Source organism: Dipodomys ordii, unplaced genomic scaffold (genome assembly GCF_000151885.1).
Source record: "Dipodomys ordii isolate 6190 unplaced genomic scaffold, Dord_2.0 Scaffold63, whole genome shotgun sequence".
NCBI lineage: Eukaryota > Metazoa > Chordata > Mammalia > Rodentia > Heteromyidae > Dipodomys > Dipodomys ordii.
Window position 1 is genome coordinate 1,511,868 of NW_012267279.1, and position 25,878 is coordinate 1,537,745.

At 37.7% G+C, this 25,878-nt stretch overlaps 2 protein-coding genes across 5 annotated transcripts in view; one reads left to right on the forward strand and one right to left on the reverse strand.

Annotated features, from left to right (window-relative positions):
* The window catches only part of Rel (v-rel avian reticuloendotheliosis viral oncogene homolog), a 36,110-nt gene extending 32,913 nt beyond the window's left edge, over positions 1 to 3,197 (forward strand). The window contains exons 7-9 of the mRNA XM_013022560.1: positions 157 to 225; positions 365 to 433; positions 2,350 to 3,197. Coding sequence (XP_012878014.1) covers positions 157 to 225; positions 365 to 433; positions 2,350 to 3,131 — 920 coding nt within the window. The 3' untranslated portion in view covers positions 3,132 to 3,197. The remainder of the gene's footprint in view (positions 1 to 156; positions 226 to 364; positions 434 to 2,349) is intronic.
* Positions 3,198 to 10,600: 7,403 nt separating this feature from the next.
* Positions 10,601 to 25,878, reverse strand: part of Pus10 (pseudouridylate synthase 10) — a 69,247-nt gene continuing 53,969 nt past the window's right edge. For 3 of the 4 annotated variants that reach the window (XM_013022544.1, XM_013022542.1, XM_013022543.1), the window contains 3 exons: positions 23,245 to 23,387; positions 20,301 to 20,400; positions 10,601 to 11,483 (listed from right to left, as the gene is read on the reverse strand). In XM_013022544.1, coding sequence (XP_012877998.1) covers positions 11,349 to 11,483; positions 20,301 to 20,400; positions 23,245 to 23,387 — 378 coding nt within the window. In that variant the 3' untranslated portion in view covers positions 10,601 to 11,348. Of the gene's footprint in view, positions 11,484 to 13,768; positions 14,584 to 20,300; positions 20,401 to 23,244; positions 23,388 to 25,878 lie in introns of those variants that run through there. The other variant, XM_013022545.1, reaches the window with a different exon arrangement.

Consider the following 25,878-nt stretch of genomic DNA (forward strand, 5'->3'; position numbering starts at 1 on the left):
TACTACTGATGTGGGATATATTCTATATTACTAATACTTATTAAATCAATATGATGGGCATTAAAGCATTTTCTATGCACAAATAAAGTGCCTGTCTGTTTGAAGTGCATAATCCCCATGATCTTTCACCTGCTTTCCTGATTTCCTTTTAATCAGATACTTATGGCAATAAATCAAAGAAACAAAAAACAACTCTACTTTTCCAGAAACTGTGGCAGGATTGTGGTAAGAATATTTTGGATTGATTCATATTTAAGTAGATTTTGCTTTATTTACTTTGCTCCATTTTTTTAAAATTTAACTGTAATTTTTAAATGTAATTTTTCAAATTACATTTAATAATAGAAAATCTTTATTATAACAGCTAATTTTCCAGAGAGAGCAAGACCTACTCCTCCAGGGTCAACAGGAGAAGGAAGATTCATCAAAAAAGGTACCTTATCCTCTGAAGGATATTCCCAATGATCAGAAAGAGTGTTACTTCATACAATATATTAGAATTTCATTTTTTAGCACTAAGTACTACTTTATGATATTTTTTCTCTCCCATAATTTTTTAATGCTTTCAATATTAAATGAATTGAACTTGGCCTTTAAAGGTTATGTTAGAAACTTACTGTGTTTGGGGGATTTGTTGTTCAAGAATTGACACTTTAAAGGGCTTCAGGAGTAACTCAAATGATAGAGTACTGGGCTTCAATTTTCAGTACTTAAAAGTTATCTTTTATTAATACAGTGCTAATTTTATTTTCAATGTGTCAATGGAAGATATAATTTAGATCTGGCTAGTTACCAATTTTATCAACATAGCCAGTGACTTCTTGATTCCATTCTGGCTCTAGCTGTCACCATGTGTCTGCGTGTGCCTGGCTGTAGCTATCATGTGTGTGTGTGTGTGTGTGTGTGTGCGCGCGTGTGTGTGTGTGCGCGCGCGCGCATGCGTGCGCGCTCGCATGTGCCACTCACATGTGTGCATGCACACATGCATATATGCATATGTTTACACTGTTGCAACACTGTTGAATAGTTCCAACAGAGGCCATTGGAACAAAGCAAAAATTTGCCAACCTCTGGATTAGATAATTCATCCAAGAAAGGGTTAGTGGGAAGTCCTTTCTTTCTTCTTGTATCTTCAAATTAGCACTTTTTTCTCAGTTTACTATATACAGTAGTTGCATTATACATTAATAAGTATGGAATTAATTTTTCCATTAATTTTTACTGTAAATTTTGTAATGCCTTACAGTTATATCTTGGTATGTTCTTAAAGTATATTTTTCAGTCCTTCTGAATGTTTTCTCCATCATTTCATCTTCTAGATGAAGATTTTAAGATGATTTTGGCTGTTTGATTTTTGTTCATTAAAATTCTGATATTTGTCTTTTTTTTTTTTTGTCGGTCGTGGGGCTTGAACTCTGGGCCTGGGCGCTGTCCCTCAGCTCTTCAGCTCAAGGCGAGCGCTCTACCACTTGAGCTACAGCGCCACTTCCGGTTTTTTCTGGTTGTTTATTGGAGATAGGAGTCTCCCGGTCTTTCCTGCCCGGGCTGGCTTTGAACCACGATCCTCAGATCTCAGCCTCCTGAATAGCTAGGATTACAGGCATGAGCCACCAGCGCCCGGCTTGATATTTGTCTTTTTAAAAATATATTCAGAACAAAAATATATTGCTAAAAATAAATCAGAAATTAAATTTTCATGTTTAACTGGAAATGTCATATGCCAGTGACTTATGAAAATCATTTTACAGGTATATGTTACAGAATTCAGTTTGGAACTTGTATATTCGTTTGAGTTTTTTTTTTTTTTTTTTTAAATGGGTCCGGTCATGGGGCCTGAACTCTGGGCCTGGGCGCTGTCCCTCAGCTCTAGCCACAGCGCCACTTCCGGCTTTTTTCTTTTTGCTTATGTGGTGCTGAGGAATCGAACCCAGGGCCTCAGGCATGCAAGGCAAGCCTCTACCACTGAGCCACCTTCCCAGCCCCTTTGTTTGAGCTTTAAAAAATTTTTTTCATGCAAGCTTGGCACCGCTGGCTCATGCATATAATCCTAGCTACTCAGGAAACTGAGATCTGAGAATCAAGGTCCAAAGCCAGCCTCAGAAAATCCTTGAGACTCTTACCTCCCAAGTAACCAGCAAAAGGCCAGAACAGGAGATATGGCCCAAGCCATGAATGAAAAAGCTGAGAGCAAGAGACCCTGTTCAAGCCCCAGTGCTAGGGGGGAAAAAATTCAAAATGTTAGATCAGTTTCCTTTTTGTTTTACCCGTGTATTATGATTTTTAACTTAGAAATAGTGCTTGAAATATTTTATTCATTGTAACTTTGTAAAATGTATTTTCTTCCCACAGAATCAAATTTATTTTCTCAATGTGCAGTTTTGCCAGAAGTGATCAAGACTTCAAGTGATTCAAGTCAAGCAGAACCATACTATTCCTCACCTGTGTCTATCTCAACTAGATTACCACATCATGCTTCTACCATTTCCTCAGTGGTACCTCAGCCTTCTTCAAATTGGTCATCAGTAGCCCAACTCACCTCACGTCCAGTCAACACAAATCCATTGAATAGTTTATCAACAGGGACATTTTCCTCTTCACAGGGTATCTCACCATTTCCAGACATGCCTTCTGTTAATAATTTACATGCTCCTAATGCCTGCATTTATAATAATGCTGATGATATAGGTAGAATGGAAGCATCATCCATTTCATCAGCTGACTTATATAGTATTTCTGATGCGAACATGCTTTCTAATTGTTCTGGGAATATTATGACAACCAGCAATGATCGAATGAGGGAAACCGATCATCCAAGACTTGTGAGCATGCATCTTGAAAACCCCTCTTGTAACGCAATGTTAGACCCAAGAGACTTGAGACAGCTCCATCAGATGTCTTCTTCCAATATGTCCACAAGCACCAATTCCAATACTACTGGTTTTGTTTCACAGTCAAATGCATTTGAGCAATCTGACTTCAGTTGTGCAGATAACCATCTGATAAATGAACCGGAACCATCAATTGATACTAATCCAAACAATCATAATTTTGTTCAAAATAATCAGTATTCAAGTATTGGTATTATGCAAAGTGAGCAATTGAGTGACTCCTTTGCATATGACTTTTTTTAAGTATAATTTGCAGGGTTTATTTTTATTTGTTGGTTATTTTTTTGTTTTTGTTTTTTGTTTCTTTTGGTTGTCAGTACTGGGGTTTGAACTCAGGGTCTCACACTCTCCCTCACCTTTTTTGCTCACAGCTGGCATTCTACCACTTGAGCCATTACTCTAGTTCCAGCTTTTTGCTGGTTGATTAGAGATAAGAGTCTTGAAAATTTGTCTGCCTAGGCTGGTTTGTGCCTTGGTTCTCAGATCACAGTTCCTGCTTAGCTGAGATTATGGATGTGAGCCACCAGGGCTTGGCAACTTGCAGAATTTTAATTTTTAAATGTTCGGTCATTTTGATAATACATACATACATGCATTCATATATATATATATATATATATACACATACATACATATGTATTTTGTATTTGTAAAATACAATATGGAATTCTATTTATTTTTGAGAGTTCCAGAATTTTTTTTCAGAGAAATATAAAACTTTAGATATTTAAGATGCAAAATTGAAAATGGAATATTTTAAAATAGACATTTAAGCCAGGTCAGTGTCTGAAGCCTGCTTAGTAAGCAAAGATTAGAGGATTATGGTTTGAGGACAGTTTGGGCAAAAAGAATTTCACAAGACTCTGTTTCAACCTATGGTTAGGTACAGTGGTGATGCACTCTTGTTAGCAGCTACAGGGGAAGCCTGACTTCTGGGCACAATGGTGCCCACCTGCCATCCCCAACAACATGAGGAAGCACAGGTAGGAGATTCATAATCCAGTCTGGGCTAGGCAAAAATGAGACCCAATTTGAAACATAACAAAAGCAAAGATTGGAAGTGTGGCTTAAGTGACAGACCACCTATCTGTTAGACAAAAGGCCTTGATGAATTCAAACCCCAGTACTGAAAAAAAAAAAAGAATTTTACTGTTTATTTCTTCTTTTCAAAGATCTGACCTGATAATCATGTGTGGTGCGAATTCTAAGAATTACCATTTCCATAGGACAGATTTTGAAGAGAATGGTAAAGTTAAGGTTTAGTTTTCCCTGATTAAAAAAAAAATACTTCTTTTGTAATGTATTAACGTATTTCTAGCTAAATGAGTTAACTCACATTTGCTTTCAAGCAATGTCAGTTAAGATAAACTTGTAATGGCTGTGCCATTGAGAAAAATAAATTTATTATTTTTGAGGCCCTTAGGCCAAGCTGACCCCTACGGGGTTTCCTCAGGCCTCTAGGGATTTCTTAGATTTATATGTAAATCAAAAATTCTTTAAATGTTAAGTTGGGTAGAAGGCAGTTGAAGTGAGCTTTCATAGTATGGGAGGTTTTATACTATTTAACCCTTTAAAGTTCCTTAGGATTTTAGTGTTACAGCCATTTTTCATGAAGAAGAAGAAGTTTCCATGGACTTCTTGTATTCCCTCACTTTTAGTGATCTCATAAAACTGCCTATTTGACATGTTTATCAAGAAATCTAATTAAAGCTCATACTCAACCTATCCAAACATAAGTTTTGATCTTCCTTCCCTAACTTGCTTCTCCTTCAGTCTTCCCCAACTCAGTAAATGGCAATGCCATGCTTCTAGTTGCTCAGGCCAAAACCTTGGTGTCATCCTTGATTATTTCTTATATTTCCTATATCCAATCCATCAGCAAATCCACTGTTAACCCAAGCCACCTCCTCGCTTTCCAGGATTAGCCTCAAAAACCTTCCTTACATCCTGTGCTCTAGCAATTCATAAAAACTGGAGTAATTATTCACACAAAACTACGAAGTGATTCCCCACCTCACTCGGAGTAAAGGTCATGCCCTTAGAATTAGCAGACCTAGACTTCCTATCCTACCTCATGTTCTACCTTTTCCTTCCTCCTCATGAAACTGACTCAAAGCACTCTGATCTCAGTGTTCCTTTTCAAAACACCATGTACATTTCTATCTTAGACTCTTTGTTCTTGGTACTTTGTTCTTTCCCCAGATACATACACAATATACTCTCTGTCATCCTTTGGGTCTCAGTCAACTGTTAACCTGGTCAAGGCCTACCTTGACTAAATATCACCATTTCCTGACCTTCCTTTGTGTAGGTTCACTGCACTTAATTATGATCTGACCCTACTAAGCATTTGTTTGTTTCTTTTACTGGAATATAAGCTCCATAAGGGCAAAAAACCTGTGTGTTTTGTTTACTGTTGAATCTCTAGTTGTAAAATATTGTCTGCCTCATATTAAACACTCAGTAAATATTTATTGAACATTTCAGGTGTTACCAATACAACTTTTATTTTTGAAAGAATAGCTATAATTACTAGATGTTTGTGATTTTTACATTTTATTTAATATGATGTTTGGTTTTTATTAGAATCGTGTACATTGAAGTACAGTATTTATAATGATAATCTAAACTGTTTGGAGTTAAAATAATCCCAATGGTAAAATGGAATTAGAATTATGATGGAATTATGATGCTGGATAATGTAGTGAATATCTAGTCTATCTTACAGTTGGAACCTACTCAAAATACTGAAGATATTCCTAGCTAGAATCAATGTGTTATTTCACTTATTTCATGTCCAATCAAACCATAAAATTACATGAATCATTTCAGTCAAATGAGGTGGAAATAGACCACAGTTCAATTTCTGCCTGGGTAAAATATAGTGAGACCTGTCTCAAAAACAAGCCCGGCATGGTGGTACACACCTGTAATTTCAATTACTCCCAATTACATGGGATGCAAAGATAAGAGGATTGTAGTCTGAGGCTAGGCCAGGCAAAATGTGAAACCCTATCTGAAAAATAAAGGCAGAAGGACTGATGGTATGGTTCATGTAGTAGAGCCATCACCTAGAAATATGAGGCCCTGAATTTAATCCCCTAAAACCCCAAATATTTAATAGGAGCCTCAAAATTATATTTAAATCTTCCTCACCCTCATACTTAGTCCTTTTGAATCTGCTTCCAAAAAAAAAAAAAATCATTCTTGAGTAGCTAGGATTATAGGTGTGAGTCACTCAGCCGGGCATTAAAAAAAAAAATCTTCATTCTTACTGCTAAGTAAAAGCCTTTTCTTTTTTCTCCCAATAAATCTTTCCCATATGCTCTGATTTAAAACACCAATTTCCTGTATAGCTTATTATAGTTAAAAATGTTTTTCCTCAGGCTCTATACATGTTACCTATTCGGGTTCTGCTCTTGTACAACTAGACAACTTAGCCTTTATGTGTTTTTGTTGTTTTGTTTTTTCTTGTTGTTGTTGTTTTGGTTTGGTTTTGGTGCTGGCCCTGGGGCTTGAACTCAGGACTTGGGCATTGTCCCTGAGCTTTTTTTTTTTTTCCCTCAAGACTAGTGCTGTACCACTTGGAGCCACAGCTCCAATTCCAATTTTCTTTTCTTTTTTTGTAAATTGGAGTTAACAGTCTCATAGACTTTCTTGCCCAGGCTGCATTCAAACCATGATCCTCAGATCTCAGCCTTCTGAGTCACTAGGATGATTGTCATGAGCCACTGGCACCTGACCAGACAACTCATAGGCTTTAATACCAGGCTTCTCTCTCCTAGCCTTGGTCCCATCTCTCTAGTTGAGATGCAGCATGCAAATGCCCATATTAATCTTCTCTCACTCACTGGATTACAATTAAGGGTTTGCTTCACTTTTCCCAGATTCCCATACCTACTACAGTCCCTGACATAGATGATGCTGGATAAATGGTAGCTGTTTATTAAGAGGGAGGTAAAAATGACATAGGCGTGAATACAAAACTGGGCAAAAATATGGTTTTTAAAGGGAAAATACTTAACCTTGCAGAAAAAGCAGTGATGCCCAGATGACTTTTTTGTGTGAAATATACTGCCTCTGTATGTGCATGTTTTACTAGAATTTAGTTTTTTTGGGGGGTCTGGGGGGTCTGGCACTCTGTCACTTGAACCACAGATCCACTTCTAGGTTTTTGCTAGCTAACTGGAGACAGTCTTACAGACTTGCACCCAGGGCTGGCTTCAAATCATGACCCTCAGATCTCAGCCTCCTGAGTAGCTAGGATTAAGCCATGAGCCACCAGTGCCCAGCTCCCTTTCTTTGTAAAAGCCATCCTGTATCCCCCTGAGACTGAAAGTAGCTCTACTAGCATATTGAGTAGGAATTTTAGTTACTAGAAGTATTTCTTAGCCCTGGCATCCCTTGCTCTCTCCTGTCTCTCTTTATCTAATGTACTTCATTGACACTCCAGTACCCCTGTAGACACTCAAGTATTCATGTAATAAGTCATATGTCACATTTTAAAATGTCTAATACATAAAGCAACAGGTACAGGAAATGAGATGTGAATGAAATTAAGCCCTTGCTATCTTGTTATATTTTTAATGAGGGATAACATACAAGGTCAGCTGCATGAAGTGGAATGATTTTAATTGTACACTTTGAAGAATTTTTACATATATAAACATCTATAACCACCATGTTTATGAAGTTTCCTTCATGCCCTTTCCCAATCTGTACTTCTAAGCACCCTGTTTATGAAGTTTCCTTCATGCCCTTTCCCAATCTGTACTTCTAAGCCACTATTCAGGTTTCTGTCATCAGAACCTCCTATCGTAATGGCCTTTAAATTTGTAACTGGGCCCCTCTTCTCATTATCCTATCAGCTGGGCTGCCAGTTTTTAACCTAACCAAAAAAAATTAGCTGTTTTCCATGTTGAGAGCAACTGAAAATTAGTGATTTAGACTGCCTAGGTGTTACAAATTAATTTACTGAAGGATAAACACATGCTGTTAAACAGCATGGAAAAACATGAAGAACTTCTTTTAGATAACTAAAAGAGCTGTAGATAGCTAGTCTACTTACCACATAGGGTGTGTTTATAATAAATAAAATAATGTCTAAGAGACACTAAATTGTGTAGTGCTACATTGTATGTATCATGTGGCCCAATTATTCTCTAGTCCCAGCATTATTCTTTTTTACCTAACGTCCAATAGAAAGCATCTATTAGATGCTTTATTAAAAAACCTGAGGAGTTTGGTTTTAGAGTGAATAGTTACTGTCCAGATCTGGGGAACCTTCTTTGAGCCTCTTTTTCAAAACTATTTCCTACCCGAAGTGTCAGCTATTGACTCACTCTTTAACTTCGATGACACCCAGTTTCTTTGCCAAAGTTGGTTGATTATGAGTTGGGAGTTGTCTGACTCCAATGACATGCTTTCATTTGTTTTATCTTCATGGGTTGAATATAAAATGTAGGAAATTAGAGTGTTCTTTTCATCACATATATAAAAAGTTTCATGTTATTCATTATTATAAGCTGAGTAGGTACTCAGTGTTAATGACAGTTGTGTATATTCAGTTTCATACAAATGACTTAGTCAAATTAATATTTTAACTAGAACATCATAGGATTTAATTAAAGCACAAGTTTAACAGAATATAAATTATTAAAAGTATCATACCGTACATCTCATGTATGTGAAAAAAGACCAAAAAAGTATGTTCTCACCATCCCCTTTAATAAACAAGATATAACTTACAAAATCTGTTCTAAATACAACTTTAAGACAAATACCATATGCTAGAAGGATTGTAATCCTGTAGTCTGAAACTATTTTCTACAAGTTCAAAGAATTACAGATAAAACATTATATGAGTAAAAATGTAAAATAGTACAAAATGTTGGTTCTTCAATAAATTGTTTTCAGGGATATTAAAACATTTTTGGTAAAATATTCCTTGAATTTCATCTTTGCCATTTTCTCCTTAACTTTTATTACCTAATAAAAACATTAGTTTCCTATCTTGGCTATGGGAAACTGCTGCAATGAAAATGGTTGTGTTGGTGGTCTTGTTTGTGATCTATTGGATAAATGCCCAGGAGTACTGCTTTCCAGAGTGGTTGAACAAGTTTACATTCCCACCAATAATGTAGTATTGTTCCCTTTTGACCACATACCCACCAGCATGTTATTGTTGGTTTTTTAATAGGTAATCTTACTGGGAAGAGGTAGAATTTCAATGTTGTTTTGATTTGCATTTCTTTTATGGCCAGAGATGTTGGACATGTCTTCATATGTCTATTAAACCATTCTTATGTCTTTTGAGAAGTCTCTAGCTCTTTAGCCCACTTATTAATTGGGTAGTTGTTTCTTTGAGAGGTTATGAGGATGCTAATTTTGTTTGAGCTCTAAGTATATTTTAGATACAAGGCCTTTGTTTGATGCAAAACTGGTAAAAAAAAAAAAAAAAAACTCCCATTCTGTGGGTTTTCTATTTATCTTGCTATGTCCTTTGCCATGAAGAAACTCTTCCGTTTGATGTAATCCATTTATCAAGTTTTGACCCGTGCCTAGGAGCCCTAGTGTTTCCCCTACCCTTTCCTGTAATATTTTCATGATATATGGCTTTACATCAAGGTCTTTGATCCATTTAGAATTGATTCTGGTGTACAGTGATACATAAGGATCTAGTTTCAGTTTTCTGTATGTGTATAGCCAGTTCTACCAGCAACATTTGTTGAAGAGGCTTTCTTCCAACCTGTGTTTTGGGCTCCTTCATCAAATATTAGGTGACTACAGTTCAGTGAGCTCATTTCTGGGTCTTCTGTTCCATTGGTCCTTGGGCCTATTCTTATGCCAGTACCAAGCTGTTTTTATTATTATGGCTTTAGAAGAGAGTTGGATGAATGGCTCCAGAAAATGTGGTATGTATATACAATTGAATTCTATGCTTCCATAAGAAAGATCATTTGTAAAGAAATGGAAGGACTTGGAAAAAATTATTAAGTAAGCCAGACCTAAAGAAACAGGTTGCATGGGTTCCCTCATTTGTTGTAACTAGAATATGCCTATAAATCTACACAGACATACTGGATGGTAAAAGACAAAAAAAAATACACTTGGACATAATAAATTATATAGAACTCTAGACATCCACACAGTGAGACCAACAGAGGATATTCTTAGAGGTTCACAAAGATTCAATAGCAATGTGATCATATAAAATGATATTTATCAAAATGAACTCTTAAGAAATGGAATCCAGAGGTTTTTTCTTTTTCTCCTTTGTTGCCATTTTTGTTTTCTGTACCTTTTGTCCTGTATGCAAGTTTATCTGTTTTGGGAAGAGTAAGGGGGAAGAAATGGTGGGATTAAGGGCGAACAAATGCAGCAGTGATATTCACTAGACACTATGTTGAAAATGAGGTATGCAACTTGTGGAATAGTCAGGAGGGAAAAACTGGGAGAAAGTGAGGGAAGGAAGGGGTGACACTGTACAAAAACAAATGTACTCATTACTTGACTTATGTAACTGTAACCCCTCTGTAACGATAAAAAAATTGAGAACCTAGAAGTAAAAATTATTATAATAACGGAAGTAAAAATTATTATAATAACAAAAAACATTGTTTTCCATAAAATGTAAAAAAAGAGATGAGCATATTTTGGGATGCACTTGTGGAATTGAATCTCATGAGGCTTGGTGACTACTTGTTTTTTTACTAGGTATTTAGCTGATACTGTTGGTCACTGATACAATTCAGGTAGGATGAGATGGAAAGAAAAAGGGTGGGGGTGATGAGCATTCTTAAATGAATAAAACCTTTGGAGGTGACTTCTGTTTTACAAGTATGTACTTTGAAATACCGTTAGTAAAGGATGGAAGGAGTGACATTGACCAAGATACATTTTACTCATAAATTGATATGATAAAATGAAACCCTTTTGCATAACACTTTAAGATAATTTTTTAAAAAAGAAAACAAACATTAAGCTGAATGTGGTGGCACATGCCTATATCTCAGCATTTGGATATGAGGCCAAGAAGGTAATCTAAGCCCAAGAGTTTAAAACCAGCCAGAGCAACACAATCAATCACATGGTCTATAATGAGTTCATATTGTAGCAGAATAGCAGAATTTTGTTTTAGATAGTAATATGGAGGTACTGGAGAAAAAGTGGTCTTTCAGAGTTCTCATGTCTGTTTAGCTGTTCAGAGTTGAGCTTTGTATTAAAACGTACCAGTATTTTTTAAATGAAAACATGCCTTTTGTTGTACAGACTATTTTATGACCTTTGTATTTTCTTAGTAATGCAATAAATGGAAAAAATTCTAAAGCCCTTGCTAAAGTCTTATTTGACTTTTAAACATCAACCATATTCTCTTAATATTTATAGCATTTTCCTTAACAAGGAAATGCTCCAAACATTTCTTAGAAACATTAAATTTTATGGAGACCTGAAGTGACTTTAAAGACCTTTTTTGGGGGACGGGGGAGCCTTATACAAGAGAAAATTTCTTTTACAGAAGGTAGAAGTCGGCAGGGCACAAGTATGGTTGGTCCTTAGAGGCACTCTTGGCTTGCAGATGGCTGCTCTCAGCATCTCACATGATGAGAAAAGGGAGAGAAAAAAATTTTAATTGAACAATTTTGAAATTTTATATCCTTTGACCAGTATTCTCCTCAGTTCTTCTCATCTGCACACCAATCCTCCAAGCCCAGAAAACAACCATTCCACTCTCTGCTTCCATTCAGCTCAACTTTTTTAGACTCCACATATAAATAATGATGAAGTATCTGTCTTTTTGTGCCTTGATTATTTCACTTCTCACAGTCTTCCAGGTTCATCTATGTTGTTAGAAGTGACAGGATTTCCTTTTCATAACTGAATGCGTACTATGTACCACATTTTAGTGTGCTGTGAACTTGTGTTTTTAGTATTTAGATTTTTTTCCCAACTGGACATACGGCTTAGCTGTATAGTTTGCCTAGCAAGTTCAAAGCCCAGAGTTCAAACCCAAATACCACCTCGCCCCCACAAAAAAATTTTTTTTAATCTATGTTAATTCAAGACAATGGTTTGAAATTCTTTTTTAGTAATGTCTGGCTTTGGTATCAGAGTGAGGATAATCTTGTAAAAGTATTATTCCTCTTCATTTTCTTTGGAAAAATTTGAGAAACATTGGTATTGCATCTTCTTTGTATGACAGAATTTATCAGGTGCTAGGCTTTCTACTTTTTTTAAATGGGAGATTATTTGCAACTCAATCTTAATTAATTATTGGTCTGTCCAGATTTTATTTATCTCAACGATGAGATCTTGGTAGTTGTATGTATCAAGGAATTGATCCATTTCTTCTTCTAGGTTATGTACTTCATTAATATACAAGTTTTTGGTAGTCTCTGGTGATTCTTGTATTTGTTATATTAATGTTTTTTAATATTCCTCTCTTTTTCTGCCCGACTCTTTCCCTTTCTGAACAAAGGATAAAAGCCATTTGCTTGTTCTGTGAATTACTTAATATTATCGGTTCTGCCTAAAGACCTACATTAATTTTTAATCACTTGTGTCTCGTATGAACATTTAGAATAAGTATTTATACCTGTTTACTCTTTGCTTAAATTTTGTATATCAGGAAAATAGTTTGCTAAAGAAATTCTCAATTTTTTCATATTTCAGGCCCACTAGGTTTTTTGCTTTGTTTTGTTTTGTTAGTCATGGGGCTTGAACTCTGGGCCTGACCACTCTCCTTCAACTCTTCAGCTCAAGGCTAGCACTCTACCAATTGAGCCAGAGAGCCACTTCCACTTTTCGGGTGGTTAATTGGAGATAAGTGTTTCATGGCCTTCCCTGCCTGGCTGGCTTTGAACCACGATCCTCATATCTCAGCCCCCTGAGTAGCTAGGATTACAGGCATGAGCCACTGGTGCCTGGCCCACTAGATTTTTTTTTCCCCAAATATACTCATGTTTTTTATAAACATACAGATGACTGTCCTAAATTACTTGAATCTCCTTTGTAAAAACTCTCAAAACTGAGAAATATCCAATTTTTACATTTTCATCGGTTTATTTCTGGTATTATTCTTATCTGTTATTGGAATCAGGAATGTTTGGTATAATTCATATATGATTAATCACATGGTTTCAAATTAGTAAGCTGACACTTTCATGTTGATGAAAACAATTTCCTAATGCCTAAAGTCAATCTTTGTGTCTATGAACTTTGTTTAGAGATGAAAAATAGTTGTCAAACACTGTCCTATTCACACATCCTAAAAAACAATAGCAAAAACAATTAGCTAATGGAAATTACACTTAAATCTGAAATTTTAGTGAGCCTTTCTGAAAATTTGCTCAATGACATATATTTTCTGTAGATTACTGTATTTAATATTTTCCTTCATGCTATTAATCATCTTATTAATAAATAATTGAGAATTTATAAAAAAAGATTTTCCCCTCTCCCCCTTTTGGTTCCTCAGTAACTACGTGCCAAAAGTCAGGGTTCATGCTGTGGAACTGGGATCGCAGATGTCTCCATCACAATAGGTGATGATAAGAAGAATATACCAGAAAGGATTCTAGAGACTAACTCATCAGTTCTAGTTCTGAATATGGAAGTAGCTAACAATTTTAGGTGTCATTTAACTTTTTATTCTTTGGTTTCCATATTTAGAGAATCTGTCTATTATTAAAAATCTTATACCTGGGCTGGGAAGGTGGCTCAGTGGTAGAGCGCTTGTCTTGCATGCCTGAGGCCCTGGGTTCGATTCCTCAGCACCACATAAGCAAGAAAAAAAAAGCCGGAAGTGGTGCTGTGGCTCAAGTGGTAGAGTGCTAGCCTTGAGCTGAAGAGCTGAGGGACAGCGCTCAGGCCCAGAGTTCAGGCCCCACGACCGCACCAAAAAAAAAAAAACTTATATCTTTCACTTCAAAATGATTCCAATTTCTCTTTGTTTAGTATCTCAAATTCTCAACTCTGAGACGAAAGTTATCAAAGGCACTTGTTTTCCTTATTTAAGAGATTTATGACTAGCTTTTAGCAAGGTATTCCTCAATTCCTAAGGTTCACTTTCTCTCCACAGGAGAAATGTACAGACCATTTTAGCATACCAAAATAGTAACCTGAAGTCATTAAGATTTGTGACAGATCATACACCAAAGTACTCTCATTGGTAACAGCTTGCTTGAAGCTTATCAGGTAAAAAAATTAATGATGTCAGGTTTGAACTTTGTATCTCAGAATATTATAGATTATGTTTCATAAATCTGATGGTAACTTTCATTCAGGTAATTTAAATTTTTTTGGAACATGATTTTTAAAGGTAGTATGTCTCCTGTGGAAGAAATCTTGCTGAGAGAAATTACAATTTCTGAGTCCAACAGAGTATTTTGTGAGTACCTCTTTGAATGAATTAAGAGGAAATGGTTTCATTACTCATAGTTTGATTTGTGGGAGAGAGAATGAGAAAAATTTTAAGACATTCTTAGAACAATTCACAAAATATACATATATGTAAATCCTGAGATGTTATAACAGATTTTAAAACAGATCAACATGATCTAAATGGTTTCCAAGACACCGTTATGAAGGGTCAACAGCCATTTTCCAGGATGTCCACATTATGACAGGAAATCTCTTTGTCGGGTTCAAAATTAAGTCAATCATCCAGAGCAGGTGGCCAGTCAACATCTACAGACTAGAAGAGACAAAACAGTAATTAAAACAAATATTCTGGTCACCATATGATAATAGTTTTAATATAATGCAACAGAAGAAATTAGATTTGATGGAAAGAGCTACTGAATTTAATATTTCTGAAGTTCATAGCAGAAATATTTGGCTGGTCTGTTTCTGAATGAACTAGCAATATTTTTTATTTTTATTTTTTGGGGGGGTCTGGTTGTGGGGCCTAAACTCTGGGCATGGGTGCTGTCCCTCAGCTCTTCAGCTCAAGGCTACCACTCTACCACTTGATCCACAGCGCCACTTCCAGCTTTTTTTCTTTTTGCTTATGTGGTGCTGGGGAATCGAACCCAGGGCCTCATGCATGCAAGGCAAGCGCTCTACCACTGAGCCACTTTCCCAGCCCAAGAGATACAATTACTAACTAGACAAATAATCAAATATTGCTAGTTCAGGGGCTGGGAAGGTGGCTCAGTGGTAGAGCGCGTGCCTTGCATGCCTGAGGCCCTGGGTTCAATTCCTCAGTACCACATAGGCAAAAAGAAAAAAGCTGGAAGTGGCGTTGTGGCTCAAGTGGTAGAGCGATAGCCTTGAGCTGAAGAGCTGAGGGACAGCGCCCAGGCCCAGAGTTCAGGCCCCATGACCTGACCCCCCCAAAAAAAGTAAGTGTATCTCTTGATTAATAAGACAATAGAATACACTTTCCATAAGCATTCAAATTCAGATAATCATACCAGTTTTTCCTCAGAAGATTTAACAATTTTTATTCTAATCATTTTCCTTCAGCTTTGTATTTAAGAAATCTAGTCATGAGTCATTTAACAATCATGCTATACTTCTGAGAAATGCATTAAGTGATTTCATCACTGTAAACTGAGGACTTAAACTAAAACAGCTATGACATCTTTAAGTGACACTGTCTTATAAAATCACTATTGATTGGAATAGGATTATGTGGTGCAGGGTTGTACTCAATTGTCTATAAACCAATAGTCTTATTTATAACTTAACAAATGAATATGAAACATCTAGAACTGAAAACAAGATCTTTTCACTTCACATTTTTAATCCAATTCATCTCTACCTCTATGTACTTTCATTTTGCTCTTCTAGACTAAAACCTTGAAATAACAACCACTTCACTTTTGTCTCCACCTAAACAAATCACACTCTACAAGTGTCAAGGTACACCTTGTCTTAAAATAGAAAACTTATTTTAAGAGAAAGCTCTTTAAAAATAAATCCAGCTAGATATTGGTGGCTCACATCTGTAATCCTAGTTACTCAGGAGACTGAGATTTTAGGATTACCATTTGAAGCCAGCTTTTGCAGCAAAGTCTGTAAAACTTATCTCCAATTAACCACAAAAAAAGCTGGAAATGGAGCTGTAGCTCAAGTGGTAGAGTAGTAGCCTTAAGCAAAAAAACTGAGTTCAAACCCCAAAACTGGCACGCACACACACACACACACACACACACACCACACACCACACACACACACACACACACACATCAAATTCTAGCTACTCCGGAGGCTGAGATCTGAGGATCACCCTACAAAGCCAGCCCATTCTTTGAGACTCATATCTCCAATAAACCACCAGAAAACTGGAAGTGACATTGTAGCTCAAGTGGCAGGGCACTAGCCTTGAGCTGAAGAGCTCAGGGACAGCGCCTAGACCCAGAGTTCAAGCCCCTACTGACCACCACACAAAAAAAATTCAGTGTACCCATGGCTTTTTGGTTGTTGTTGCTTTTTTGGTTGTTTTTTTTTGTCGGTTGTGGGGCTTGGACTCTGGGCACTGTCCCTCAGCATTTCAGCTCAAGGCTAGTGCCCTACCAATTCCGGCTTTTTCTACCTATGTGGTGCTGAGGAATGGAACCCAGGGCCTCATGCATGCAAGACAAACACTCTTACCACTGAGCTGCCTTCCCAACCCCCCACGGCTTTTATTGATTCTTAAATTCTAAAACATACAACTATTTACTAAAAGTATTGTTTTCACTGATCTATTTACTTTCAGATTAATAAAAATTATTAGTAAAGCCCAAATAACCTGTATTTTACAAATCTCAAAAATATAGTTTGGTGATTTTTCAGCACAATGATAGAAAACAACTACCCATATTTATATCAAGTGGTTTCTCAAACAGATAATTACACATCAGTAATCACAACTGTGTGTTAAGGGCAGGAAGGGTAGGCATACAGCACTGTTTAAAACTATTAAATGTGAACCCAGAAACTGATGGTTTACACCTATAATTGAGCTACTCAGGAGGTTGAGATCTGAGGATCATGGTTCAAAGCCATTCTAGGCAGGAAAGTCCATGAGACTCATTTCCAATTAACTAGCAACCTGCTGAAAGTGGAACTGTGACTCATGTGGCAGAGAACTAGCCTTGAGCATAAAAGCTCAGGGACAACACCTAGGCCCTCACCAGGACCTGGGGTGTGTGTATGGATACATATCTATATCTATATAATATCTATATACTATGTAATATAATATGTATAATATATAGATATATAGATATTATATATTATCTATAGATAAATATAATATATATCTATACATTCATAATAGATATATCTATATATTTATTATATATCTATATATTATATATATCTATATCTAGATATATCTAGATATAGATATATCTATACATCTATATATCTATTATATACATAATAGATATATCTATATCTAGATATATCTATATATCTATTAATAGATATATCTATATAAAATATAATATATATCTATATATAGACAGGTATGTTACATGTGACCCCAGTGGAAAATCAATCCAAGGCTGAAAACCCATTATCTGTGATTCTAACATTCGTAAGCTGTTCTATAAATAAATGAAAAAAGATGATACAGACTGAGGATGTGATTCAATGTAGAGTGCTTGCCTAGTATTTGTGAGGCCTTGTTTTCTATCCTCAAAACCCCATCACACACACACACACACACACACACACACACACACACACGAATGCAGTTAGGATTTTCTTTTCTTGTCTGCCTGCTTGCCTCTCTCTCTCTCTCTCTCTCTCTCTCTTCATTTTTTTTGCCAGTCCTGGGGCTTGAACTCAGGGCTTGAGTACTCTATCACTTGAGTCACAGCACCACTTCTGGCTTTTTCTGTTTATGTGGTACTAACAAATCGAACCCAGGGCTTCATTCATGCCAGGCAGGCATTCTACCACTTAGCCACATTTCCAGCCCCTAGGATTTTCTTTAACAGAGGGCTGTCTTCCTTAAAATCACAAGTCTCACTGAAGAGGCTCCCTGCAACCTTGAAGGCATTTCGCTGCTGCACTGCAAGAACTATATAAAACCTAACTGAAAGCACTTGGGAGAACTGGTAAAGTAAGCATGATCATTTCATTGCCATATTGTTTGGTTTATTTTTTTTTTGTCAGTCATGGGGCTTCAACTCTGGGCCTGGGCGCTGTCCCTCAGCTCTTCAGTTCAAGGCTAGTGCTCTACCACTTGAGCCACAGCACCACTTCTGGTTTTCTGAGTGGTTTATTAGAGATAAGAGTCTCAGAGACTTTCCTGCCCAGGCTGGCTCTGAACTGCAATCCTCAGATCTCAGCCTCCAGAGTAGCTAGGATTACAGGAGTGAGCCACCAGTGCCCGGCCTGCCATATTGTTTTTATATTGGGCAATATAACCACTTCTTAACTTTTAAATTATTCCCAAGTGAAAATCCTAACCTCTCCTAAGATTTTGTGTGGGTGTAAGGGTAGGCAGGAGCTTTCCTCCTAACCAGAGTTCCATCAAGAAGCATAAATTGGTGATTCAACATACTAATGCTCACATGAAAAAAAAATTAGGGAGAATTACCAAAAAGATACATTGTTCTAATTACTGCAGAATGTAACTTGTCTCAGTTCAAACCTTAAGAGCAGAAAGTGTCATCACACAGGTCACTTACTGAACTGCTTTGAACTATATCATGGAGATCCCTCAAGAATGGTTTTGTTTTATAATGTTTTGTTTTAGACAGGATCTTGCTAACTACTTCAAGCTGGCCTTAAACTTGTGGACCTCCTGTCTCAGTCTCCCATGTGCTGGGATTATAATCATGTCTTGCTTGAGAATCTCATTTCCTTCTTGTGTCCCAAATACACATTTCTAAGCAAGCTGCTTTAAATTCTTTCTTTTTATTTTTTTGCTGATACCAGTATTTAAACTCAGAGCCTCACAATCTCGCTTGGCTTGTTAGCTCACAGCTGGCACTCCAATATTGAGTCATGCCTCTAGCATGGTTTTTTGCAGGTTATTTTGAAGATAAAATTTCCCAGATTTTTCTGCCCCGACTGGCTTCGAACTGCAACCTCTGAGACTCAGCCTCCCGAGTACACAAGATTATAGGCATGAGCCACCAATATCTGTCTTGCATTCTTTCTAAGTGCTTTTTGTAAGTCAAGTCATGAACTTTCAGAACTTTAGGAGGCCTTATTTATTCATTAATACACATATGAACATACTTTTTTTGGCTAAAATTCTTAATAAAATAGGTGTGGAAAGGACCCTCTAGAGTCCCAAAGGACATTAAACTTTTATTTTCTTTAGTGATTTGAGAGTTCAATCTGAGTTTAATTTGCAAATCAGCAAATGATGGTAACTGATACCAATAAGTAAATTTGCTATGTATTCCATAAGGATCATAAATGTTATCTTAGTCACAGGTGGTGATGTATGCTTATAATTTCTGAGAGACTGAAGCAGGAGGATGGTGAATTCAAGGCCAGCCTGGGCTACATAAAGAGATGTTTTAAAGAAATATAAATATCACCTGATGTGGAAGAAATAGTTGGATTGTCAAAGCTCATAAAATTCACAAACCTTATAAACCATGATAATGACAATTTGCCTTGTGAAGGTTAAAATGTGTTTGTGACTTTAAGTACCACTATTCCACAATACTGAAATATGTGAAATTTATGTAATCACCTAATCTCAAAAACAAAAAAGTTTCAAGCAGGTGTCAGTGGCTCATGCCTCTAATCCTAGCTACTTAGGAGGCTGAGATCTGAGGATCACAGTTCAAAGCCAGCCCAGGCAGTAAAGTCTGTGAGACTCTCATCTCCAATTAACCACCAGAAAACCAGAAGTGGCACTGTGGCTCAAGTGGTAGAACACTTACCTTGAGCTGAAGAGCTCAAGGACAGCGCCCAGGCCCAGAGTTCAAGCCCCACAACCAACAAAAAGAAAGAGAAAAGAAAGAAATATTTCAAAAAACAAACAATAACAATACTAATAAGTTAACAATAATAGTGATACCTTATATTTAAAATAAAAATTCAGATAACAGTCCCTCCCTGCAATACAATGCAGCAGTAAGATTTTTTTTTTTTGGTCGGTTATGGGGCTTGAACTCTGGGCTTGGGCGCTGTCCCTCAGCTCTTCAGCTCAAGGCAAGCACTCTACCACTTGAGCTACAGCGCCACGTCCAGTTTTCTGGTGGTTTTATTGGAGATAGGAGTCTCACGGTCTCTCCTGCCCGGGCTGGCTTTGAACCGCGATCCTCAGATCTCAGCCTCCTGAGTAGCTAGGATTACAGGCGTGAGCCACCAGCGCCCGGCAGCAGTAAGATTTTTTTTTTAATCATTTTTCAGATACTTGTAAAGGTTGTGCTACTTGGTTTAATGTCAAAGGACCTAACTGGTTGAATTAAATTGATATATGCATCCCACAACAAAACGATTTACCTCCACATCCAGCTCAAGAATGTCTGCGGTCACATTCATCAGAGAGCCAATGTTTGGTTTGGTCCTCCCAAAATCTCCGTGTACAAACTCTTTAATGTAGCTGGGGTCTGTTTAAGGAAAGTGAGGATAGCTATGCAATCTCAACTACTGAATGAGATTTTACAAGTGGAAGGGAATTAATAAAGAAAAAAATATTCTAAAAGGTCATTTCTGAGCTCTGACTAGCGGAAGCGTGTGCCTCAGAAAATTAGCTGCGGCCAAGTGGTTCTCAGGCTGGTAGTCACTATTAACCCTAGAACTTGTGTTTACATTAAACTTAGCAAAAGCCGTCGCTTTTTTCTTTTCTTTTCTTTTGGGGAGGTCCGGTCATGGGGCCTGAACTCTGCGCCTGGGCGCTGTCCCTCAGCTCTTCAGCTCAAGGCTAGCGCTCTACCACTTAAACCACAGAGCCACTTCCGGCTTTTTTATTTTGCTTATGTGGTGCTGAGGAATTGAACCCAGGGCCTCAGGCATGCAAGGCAAGCGCTCTACCACTGAGTCACCTTCCCAGCCCCCTCTTTTCTTTTTTCTTTTTTTTTTTTAATAGCTCATCTCAAAATGAGATAAGCCAAGTTTGAGGGCTAGAGTATGGCTCAAGTGGTAGAATGCTTGCTTAGTCAGCATCCGTTGAATGAGTTCAAACCCATTTCATTCAATGAATCAAAATGTCGGTTTGGGCATGGATTCTAAAAATTACAGTTCAGTGCTTTTTTAAAAAAATATAAAAGACAAGTTTCTTTGGCACAATTTCCATTTTGTTATCCTTTGGGTCCCATTATTCATGAATTGACAATTGGCATCTTAGCAGATGATAGGGTTCCATGGGATCACATACAAAGCAACGCCAGAGACGGCGCTCCTAGTAACATAACCCAATGGCAGGCAGTTAAGATGAAGGGACAAAGATAATATTAGTTTAGATTTGACAAGTCCTTTACAAGAATTATAAATAGATTTCAGTACTAGTTGGTTGCTAACAAGAACTTACTTTTAAAGAACTAGCAGAGTTCAAACCCCACGACTGACAAAAAAAAAAAAAAAGAACTAGCAAAAGAACTCTTTTAAGTTCTTTTTTTTTTTTTTTTGTCAGCCGTGGGGCTTGAACTCAGGGTTTGGGGCTGTCCCTGTGCTCTTCAGCTCAAGGCGAGCGCTCTACCGCTTGAGCCACAGTGCCAATTCTGGGTTTCTAGTGCTTTATTTGAGATTAGAGTCTCACAGACTTTCCTGCCTGAGCTGGCTTTGAACTGTGATCCTCAGATCTCAGCCTCCTGAGTAGCTAGGATTACAGGCGTGAGCCACCGGCACCCGGCCTAAGTTCATATTTTTAAAGGAACAACTTTGTATTTCCCGCACAGGCTTTTAATTTTAGAAGGGAATAATTAATTTTGGAACTTGTCCTTAGTAAGATTATACTAGTAAGAAGGCATTTATCACTTCATGCTATTGGGTCAAATATACATGTGTGTGTTTTTGTGTGTGTGTGTGTGTGTGTGTAAATTCACACATATATTTTGTGTATACATATCCATCGATATATAGGCAATTATATATATTATATATACACATATGTGTATGTGTATACACATACACAAGCTAAAAAACAAAGCATGAGCTTTGGGATATGGACATTGAAACTCTGAATCCCAAATTTTTCTAATTATAACACAACCAAAATCCTGTAGTCTTTGAAAACAGTATAATGTCAGGCTAGATGCTGGTGGCTCACAGCTTTAACTCCTAGCTATGGAGGAGACTGAGATCTGAGTATCCTGGTTCACAGCTAACCTGGGCCAACAAATCTGACAGACTCTTATCTCCAATTACCCAGCAATAGAATTGAAAGTGTGACTTAAATGGAAGAGTACATACATGGATGAAAAAGCCAAGTAAGAGCTCAAGTCCCTGAGTTCAAGCCACCTTACTAGCACAGAAAACAAGAAAATGGGACAATGTCAGCACAACTTGACGTAAATGGTTAACCAAGTTGATACAGGTCAAATAAATGATATGTGCTTTGTTGTTGTTGTTTCACAAGGCAAGTAGAAAAATATTCTGTTGTTCTGGGCCATGTAAAGTAACATTGACTGTGCTGACACATATTTGCATTCCCAGTATCTAAGAGGTTGAAGTAGGAAGATCAGCTGAGCCAGGAGTTCACCATGGGCTACACAGTGAGAGCTCATCTCAAAATTTAAAATAACGTAGCATGATTCCCTCATATCACCTGTGTTCAAATGCTTGAAATGCCAGAAAGACCCAAACGTTGTTGTGAAAATACATGGCTTACAAACTCTGTAAGGATAGAGGATTAAGGATTTGGTCGAGCAGTAGACCGACTGCTTAGCAAATGCAATGCCCTGAGTTCAAATCCCAATACTGACCCCCTGGAAAACAAAATGCGCAGGGGCACAGAAATGGACAAAGGATAAACAAATGCAGCAGTGATACTCACTAATACTATGATGAAACCAAAATATACAACGTGTAGGGGGGATAGGAGGGAAAATGTGGATGAGAGAAAGGGGAGGGATAACACTGTCCAAAAAGAAATTCATCCATTACCTGACTTGTGAAACAGTCATCCCTCCGTGTATCACCTTTATAATAATACAAAATTGTAAAAAAAAATTTAAAGAAGTGCCGGTGGAAAATGAGTTAATGAAAGGTATTTTGTGAGTAGATCTATGTGCTAGACGTTATGTAAGACACACATTAATTGAAATATAAACCTTAGCAAACACAAATGGGGGAAAAAAAAGACCTCAAATAAGCCAAAAGAACGATTCCTCTCTAATATCCTTTTCCTAACGCCTCCCAGACCAACCTGAACCTGTTTTCTGGGGCGGCAGCAGCACGCCCTATAGGAGTGTGCTTGAGAGCACTGCAAACAGAGGTGAAAGGATACGTTCCAGCTTGAGTCTTCAGGTAGAGGCGAAAATGATGCTCATCCAGGTAGTGCGCCTCCATGGAGTGGATGACACGAGTTCGCACAGCTAACGGCCTTCGGTGGAGGACCCGCAGAGGTGTTTTCTGGTCAATCTTTAAGTCCTAGAGGAGAACATGACACCTTTCTTAGCTTCTACACTACTACTCATAGCTCAGTACAGTGCTTTCTCCGAAGGACTCAAAGGGTAGGAAATAACAAATGCTAGAATCAAGTATCCTCAGTCTCAATGAGACTTCTCATAATTATTCATTTTCTAGACCTACAAACCAAACCATCAAAAGAAGGACTTGGGCCTGGCACCAGTGACTCATGCCTTAAAACCTAACTACTCAGGAGGCTGAGATCTGAGCATAGTGGTTCAGTCAGCCTGGGCAGGAATGTCTGTAAGACTCTTATCTCCAATTAACTACCAAAAAAGCCAAGAGTAAAGCTCAAGTGATAGAGTGCTAGCTTTGAGCAAAAAAGCTAAGGGACAATACCTAGACCCTGAGGTTCAAGCCCCAGTAGCAACACACACACACACACACACACACACACACACACACGCACGCACACATACACATACACACACAAACACACACACATGGAAGTAAATGATCCTGAAGGCCTCTTCTGCTCTAATATTTAAAAAATCAGTTAGGACCTTGTAGTTCTATCTTGTCATCAAGAGTTCTTCTAGGACTGGGAAGGTGGCTCAGTGGTAGAGCACTTGCCTTGCATGCATGAGGCCCTGGGTTCGATTCCTCAGCACCACATAAGCAAAAAGAAAAAGCCAGAAGTGGCTCTGTGGCTCAAGTGGTAGAGCGCTAGCCTTGAGCTGAAGAGCTGAGGGACAGCGCCCAGGCCCAGAGTTCAGGCCTCACAACCGGACCAAGTGGCTCAGTGGTAGAGTGCTTGCCTTGCATGCGTGAGGCCCTGGGTTTGATCCTCAGCACCACATAAGCAAAAAGAAAAAAGCCGGAAGTGGTGCTGTGGCTCAAGTGGTAGAGTGCTAGCTTTGAGCTGAAGAGCTGAGGGACAGCACCCAGGCCCAGAGTTCAGGCCTCACAACCGGACCAAAAAAAAAAAAAGAGTTCTTCTAGAGGGTGATATGCTCACCTTTTTTTTCTAACTCAATAGTGACCTCACAGTAAGGAAATGGCAGGATACAGGGCTGCACCTCAGTACCACTTGTGCAGGTGGCAGTGTGCATGTTCTAGGAAGAATATGTACCTATATTCAATGTCATTTTCATCTTTGATATATATAAACAAAAGATGAATCATTGCCTGTTAGCTCAACATTTTAAAGATAAAAGCTTATTTTTCTTCATAGTTCAAATGAAGAGAATTTTCTGCTTCCAGATTTAAATTAATACTGTAAAAGATCAACTCATAAAAAATTGTTTATAAAAAAAAAGATCATTTTGTTTCGAAAACAAATATGCATAACCAGAAAGGTAGTTCGGAAGAACGTTAAACTCTGCAATTTCTTGTTGGAACAACTCTTCTTAATTTACATGACAGTAAGTGCCCTGAAGCACTGCTAAGAAAAGACAGCTTTCAATCTGGTCTCAAATCAAGTTCTCCTACAAGAAATAAAGAGCAAGTTCAGACTGATCACACTTGAAAAGATGTTACAGCTTCTATTAGAGCAGCCAGGATTTAAATCCTCCTAAGTCTGGCTTTTATGATTCTATAATGCTTTGATTTTATAAGTATTTTAAGCTGATGAATTGTTTACATAGACGTGACTCTTTTTCTGGCCAAAAAGATAATTAATTAGAAAATAAAGGACCAGGCCAAATGAAAAGCTGGGCACATGGTTTAAGAGGTAGAGTGCTTGCTTACCTAGCAAGTATGAATGAATGGGGATCTAACTAAAACCCCAGTAACACAAAACAAACAAACACCTAATAATAGGAGCTTGAGGCAGGAGGACCTTGAGTTCAAGGCCAACCCGGGCTATACAGCAAAACCCTGTCTCAAAAATTAAAACAAGCTGGGTGCCGGTGGCTCAGTTCTGTAATCCTAGTTGCTCAGGAGGCTGAGATCTGAGGACCACAGTTCAAAGCCAACCTGGGTAGGAAACTCCAGGAGACTCTTATCTATAATAAACTACTCAAAAAAAGGTGGAAGTTGTGCTATGTCTCAAGTGGTATTCGCTAGCCTTGAGCAAAAGGAAGTTAAGGACAGTGCACAGGCCCAGAATTCAAGTCCCAGGACAGTCCAAAACTAACTAACTAACTAAATAAATAAAAATACAACTACACAAAGACTGCACTATTGAGGAATCTAATAAGATACTGGAATCTGATGAGTGCTCTTCCCCAGCTTCTTTCTCTCCTGAGTCACACCAAGTATTGTCACACCCAGGAGCCAGTCGGTCAAGAGAAATAGCAACAGAGCTATTACACACAGGACTACCACTACTTCCAACACCCAGCCCTGCTTCCTTTTTGGTCTGGTTTAAAGTGAAAAAGAAGAAACTATTTCAGTCACTTTATTTCACTTACATTATACTATAACTATTTCATTTATAATATACCCCATTATCCCAACATTGCTGACTTTTCAAAAACAAATACACAGACTTCTTACTTAGAAGCGGGTT